Below are 6,402 nucleotides of genomic sequence, written 5' to 3'. Positions count from 1 at the left end.
TAACGGAAAGTTCTGCAAAGGCACCTGGAGTCAAAGTCAAACAAAGCCTAAACAAACTAAGAGGAAAAACTAAGAGATGGAAAATATGAAGGAAATAATAAAACAAAAAGGAGTGCGTTTCCTGGAAAAGCTGACATGTTTTGGCTGCAGGTGATCTAACAAGGAACATAGCAGAAAGGAAATCGGGAGGCCTGAGGGTGGGAAAATCTCTTGGATTTTCCTGAGAGATTTTCCCTGTTGTTGTTGGTTTGTTTAGAACCAAGAACAACAAACAAAACAAAATATTCCCAAAAATAGTTGTAATAATGGAAACATGAAAAAGCTACAAATAAAACCCTCTGAAATCTTTTTTGTTTTCTAAAACGCTTTAAAAACTCCACAGATTTTTATACTACAATGTGCCTTTACAGTTGCATAATCTTTCACTTAATGAAGTGCTATATGCCACGTTTGCACGATTTCTATGTTAAAATGAGTTATCTTTTTTTTTATACCTACAGATAATGTACCTACAGAAATGGACCCATTCAATTAAGACAAGCTACACCCAAAAATATTCCAACTATAAATTATTGTCTGTTTTGTATTTTGCAGATGCCAACATTATATTCAGTACAGATAAAGAACACATTGAATTTTAAGTATTCTTGCTGTTCAGTCTAATATATTGGAACAATCTCAGTGGTACATTTGCATGAAGCAGGACACCTGGCAAACACCAGCGGGTTGTTGCATCCTTTGACGTCTTTCAGTCTGGGACAGTTGATGAAGGTGTTTACATAAGGACATGGATTGACTGAGAAAGAGAGGGAACAAATTAGGATGTCTTTTAAATAATAATGACACTTTTCTGTAAGTTTGTTACTCTACTTACAGCAGAGTTTGTCCACACAGTTGTTTGGGCAGGAAGCACATGAGGTTCCAACCTTGTAGGGAGGCCATCTCTTAAAGTTTCCACTAAGGGACAAAAATTGTTTAGATTTTGTAAAGCAGAAAATAATATTCCTTCTCAAAAATTGATCAAGTCTTCCCTCAATATTTTTTCTTTATTATATGAGGATTTTTTTTCTTATTTCTTGCTGTACAATCTTAATAAAACACACTCCCTACTACAAATACCCAAATGACCGCACTGGACTCTGTCTATGACGTTTTTGCACATTTTGTTTTGTTTATCTGTTTGTTCACCAAATCTTAATGCCTGTATTCAAAATAATCAACATGATCCATTATAATAAAGTGGAAATTATTTTAAAAAGTAAAATAAAGAAAATATTTCCAAACTTTCACTAAGGTTGGAAAAAATCATCCTTCAGAAATTCTATAATTTTAAATGAATCCACCTAAACTTAGTTTATTGGATATCATCTGGACTCACACTAGAGCGTGTTTGAGTAAAAAGTATGTAAATGCTTATAAGTAATTTCTTTTTCATCCATTTGGAAAACAATGTCTACATGGTGTATTGTTTGTTGAATTCTGAAAAATTAAATGAAATAAATCCACTAATGTAACAAGATGTGAACAAAGTGAAAGGCTTGCAGATGCAGTGTAAAATAAAGTCAAGACTTTCCTAAATTACTTGTAAAAATGTCACATACGCTCTGAAATAATGGCAGCCGTAGTAGTACATATTGTTGGGACATAGAGCAAGTCCACAGCCCACTTTGTAGGAGCTGTTCCACACAACCTGGCAACACAATAATTACTGGTTATTTTTGGGACGGTTTCATTTTGAAACATTCCTTGTAAGTACACTCTGCAACCACCCCTTGACCAGAGCAGCAGGGCAGTGAAAGCGAAGTATTTTTCATAAAAAAATAACACGGTATGATAAAAATGTGCACCTGTGTGTAGTGACCGATGGGTTTTCCATTGGTGGATCCATTGGGATAAAGATAGCGTGACTTCTCATTATGCCAGGTCGTAACAACAGTGGTCCACGAGGATGGGGAGGAAGAAGAGAAGAGATTCTCACCTAATTCATATCCTGGGTAATGGAGGGAAACACGTGGCAGCACTGATTAATGAGTATTTGCAGATGATTTTATTTTTTATCCCCCACGAGATTACGCTATTTGTATATAGCAGACTTCATTAAACAAATGACAAAAAAACAATTGATGATATTCTCCTTCATGATAACATCTTACCTAATATAATCTATTATTAAAAGAAAACATAAGATAACATTCATAGTATCTCTGATCGTTTATCACAAGGGCAGTCGGATCAAAAAGAGCATTTTACATTAATGGAGGAAATATTTACAGCCCCAAATTGACGAAAAATGAAAGAAAGAGAGAATGTATAGAGGCACAGCAAACGTACCATCAAGCAGACGGGTGCTGGCCGGTCCATGACTGAGAGTACATTTATCCACCCAAGCCTGAGCGCTGGCTGCTAACTCCAAACTGTAAGTCTGAGGGGAAAAAATGAAATGTTTAAAATGTTTAATTCTAGTTTCAAAGAACAGGACAAGCTCAACTAAGAAAAATGTTTTTATTGCACTGACGCACAAAATAATCATCATACTAAGCTCCAAAATATTATTTTTTGCTTCCTGCGTAGAGCTGTACTTCTTTCCTAGAAAATAAAGTAATAATTCCGTTTCTCCATTGGATTTTGAATTCATATGGCTTGTTTGTGTTAGGCTTTATTCAGATAAAAGTTATACTAAAATAAGAAGTACAAATACAAAAAGTATATTTTTTAAATAATTACATTAAAATAAAATAATTATGCAATCCAACATGAAAAGTAATTTCCCCTTGAATCTTGTGTGCCATACTTAGTATCTACAGCTCCCATTAAGTTTTTGCAGTAACTTTTGAGTCTCTCTTTGTATAATTTTAGGTCTCTGTGTTTGGTAAACAATAAGAGGAGTTTTGAGCCAATGTAAAAGCATGTTTAAAGACTAAGACAAAACATTTTAATTGCATTTAAGTTCAGACTTTGACTAGGCCTTTGACTAGATCACTGGTTGTGCATATGAAAGCACAACAATGTGACTGGTTGTTAAGGTTACTTAAGGAAATGCAATCTTTAAGGAAGAGGATTGTATTCCCTCATCTCTATATTTTAATTAATATTTTATTCTAACGTTAGCACAATACATAGGGAATATATTGCCATAAGGAGACAGCCAAACCCATCGGTTTTTGCTAAAAGGGATTCCTTTTTTACTAAAACATCTTTTAGAAAGGAAGATGTTGTAATTTTTGGCAAAAAATTACTTCAGCCATTGTTTTAGAAAAGTGATATGTGAGTTTTGCCGATGGCATAATTGACAAATTGTCTCCATTAGGCCAAAGACCTTATTCTGCTATTGATTTATGTTTGGTGCCATGTATTACGATTGAATAATTACATTTTGTAGAAATAAGAAATACTGATCATTTGATTTTCTTTATTCTTTTGTTTATCAAACAGGGGCCTCAGTTGGGCATAAGAAAACTACGCACAAACAGCTCGGCATCTCCTCCTCATGCTGGTCATCAGGTTGGTCACATACTACTGTGGAATGGCATCTCATTTCTCAATCAGTTTTTGTCAAAAGTCACAACTCAAGTTATTTTTTGATTTGATTTTTGTGATTTTGCACGCAATATGGTGCGACATTTTGCTTCGAAATAGCTCAGCATGTTTGAAGTGCTTGTTGATGGTTATTTTCCCTCTTGTTTTAATTTCAGTAAAAACAATTTGTGTTACATGGTTGAATGAATAGTGCTATAAAAAGCATGAATGGTTAATTGATGGCAGTAGCGTTAAGCTTCACAACTATTCTTCTGTTTGGGCCTATTAGATGGATTATAATGCATAAAAAATTGGTTGGAGCTAAAGAAGGACTTCCAAGAAGATGATGAGCTGAGATTAAAAAAACTAAAAAAAAAAAACATCAGTCAGGAGATGGATAGGAAACCTATACTGAATGCATGAGGGAATGAGGAAAATAAATCAGATTAGTTTATGTGAAGCTGAAAGAATGGCCCTGTCCAAATGTGAAAACTACTAATTGAGCTTGTACATATTATCTAAAGAAAATATCATGTTTGGACATCAGAAGCTTGCTTTTTGAGATCTTGATGATTTCACACCTACAATCTTGGGTTTGTTGCATTTATTATTATTGCTTAGTTGCAGAAAATCAAATGTTAGAAAGGACGTTGAGAAAGGACCGACCATCATCAGCATGTCAGCAGCAGCAGGCTCAACTGCTCTCCTGAAGGCATTGTGAACATTTACGATCTCGGCCTGCACGATTGTGTTCTCCGGGCAAACATCTGTACACACACGCCAACACGCACACACACACATCAGAAAGCGATGTGTAAACAGCAGATTTAAGACACAATGAGCGCTGACATTTACTCTGGCGGCTTAAGATATGACTCACAAACACATCCTGGTTTAATTGCTCTGAAATGGCTCGATGTAACAAAGGAGCACAGACACAGGACTGAGCTAAATCCGCTAATCTGACTGTGAGCCGTGCTGGCAAGGTTTCAGCTGATGCCGAAAATAAAACAGTGCCGCTAAACACGCCTGCTGGATTTAACAGGGCGCTTACCTTGCTGTCAACACAGGATGATGTGAAGCCATGTGCATGAGGGAATGAGAAAAAGAAATCAGGTTAGTTTGTGTGAAACAAACGTGTGAGTAAGCAGCTCATTCAACTGTTTGGTTTTCAATAATGTACAAATTAACACCATGAATCTCTTAATTGGTTCCTGAAAACACATGAATTCCTGGTGAGAGTTTAGTACTTGTTTCTCCAAATCCTATGACAAATGACTAAAGTCAACACAACCTTTTTATTGTTTCTGTTTGTTTTTGCTTGATTCTCATCTCCCTTCAGATTTCTCCCATTGAGCTGGATTTCTCCAGTTGTTTCAACTGGGCCAAACAGAAGGAGTTGTGAACAATTGATATTTGAATTTATTTTTTTAAATGTATTTATTGAGGGCATATAGCTGTATTTCCTGCAGAAGACCATGTCAGGATTGGTTGTCAAAGTGGAAGAAGCTAAATGACCATAACCCACAAGATATTTTATTGCCTTGGGGAATTAAAGATAAAGATAGTTAAACTTTGTTAAACCTGTTCAATAAATCCAGCCATACAGATCTGAAATCCATTCTTTGGAGAGTACAGTGTGGTAAATTATTTAGCCCTTTATGGGTTACTTCTGTGTTTTGATTTTCCGTTACATTTAAATGTTTTCAGATTATCACATCATACAAAGATAACCTGAAGAAATCCAAAATGCAGAATTTCAATTATGATGTATGGAGACAAATAAACTAAAAACGAAGTGGTCTCATCCGAATCTGGACTATAATCTGATTTTAATGTCATAGAGAGACCGTAAGCATGTTGTTTGTGTTGGAAGAGGCTGATTTAAAACAATTGTGCAAGAAAGAATGGACAAACATTTCTCCACAGCAATGTAAAGGTTTATTTCCAGCTATTGCACACTTTAGTTGACAGGCAGTTGAGTCTACATTTTCACAGTGGGCCAGGTTGGATAAATTTCCTATTGAAAAAGAAAGAAAAAGAAAACTATCGAAATGAGATTGATCTGAAACATCGATGTGTGGCAAGAAGGAAAAAAAAAAAAACAGGAAAAATCACTGATGGTGCGGTTAGTTTTTTTAAGCACTGTGGAAAACAGAGAAAGAAACAGGCTAACTTAAAATTTATGCACTTATTAAACTTCTTCACACAGATTTGAGTTCAATGCATGCTTTGATAAGCAGAAGCTTCTGTGAAGAAGTGAAGAAAAAAAGCACTTATTTATTTAGCTAAACTCAGCTAAATTCAAAATAGAATTTAGATCTGTTTTAAATACAAGTGGTAGAATTTAAGATTAAACTAGGGAGTGATTTCCAAACATTTTGCATATTACAGGCTGGGATAAATCAAGGTGTTAGTTACACTCACCAAAACACAAGCAGTGTGCACATCTTGGAGTGTCAAGATGCAAATCAAGATGACAAACATCTTCCCGACAACAAAGAAGATTCCTCTACAAAAGAAGTGCAACACTGTAATATTCTGCACTCTTCCTTGTTTTAAGAACAAATTTGACTTTTTCTTTTTTCCCATGATTTATTGAAGCTTATTTTAATTGAGCTGCAAAAATAACAAGAGTATACGTACATTTTTAAATTAAAGTGAAACCTGTATGAGGTTTGCCTTCTTGACTGATGGATGTTCTTCTTAGGTAAATCTATTTGTGGCATCAGTTAAGGAAACCTCTGAACTGACATACCTGCTCTCTGGTCTTCTTCTTCTGGAGGAGGTGAGTTAAATATTTTCTTCTCCTCCTTTTATAGATCCAGCTCAGGTGGTCACATTCCCCTCCAGGTAATAATGATACAGCATGAACCATGTGGTTTA

The 6,402-nt window shown here is 35.3% G+C and overlaps 1 protein-coding gene across 1 annotated transcript; it reads right to left on the bottom strand.

The window, feature by feature from the left end:
• Window positions 1–394: 394 nt before the first annotated feature.
• On the bottom strand, window positions 395–6,006 carry LOC102217918 (cysteine-rich venom protein-like). The gene is made up of 8 exons (XM_023331502.1): window positions 5,944–6,006; window positions 4,571–4,574; window positions 4,183–4,283; window positions 2,332–2,422; window positions 1,848–1,990; window positions 1,602–1,690; window positions 875–957; window positions 395–796 (listed from the first exon to the last, which is right to left on the bottom strand). The coding sequence occupies exons 1-8, from the start codon at window positions 6,001–6,003 to the stop codon at window positions 660–662; spliced, it is 708 nt and encodes a 235-aa protein (XP_023187270.1). The 5' UTR covers window positions 6,004–6,006; the 3' UTR covers window positions 395–659.
• Between the last annotated feature and the right edge of the window lie 396 nt (window positions 6,007–6,402).

This window comes from Xiphophorus maculatus, chromosome 3, assembly GCF_002775205.1.
Source record: "Xiphophorus maculatus strain JP 163 A chromosome 3, X_maculatus-5.0-male, whole genome shotgun sequence".
Taxonomy (NCBI): Eukaryota; Metazoa; Chordata; class Actinopteri; order Cyprinodontiformes; family Poeciliidae; genus Xiphophorus; species Xiphophorus maculatus.
This window is presented reverse-complemented; position numbering and strand designations above follow the sequence as displayed.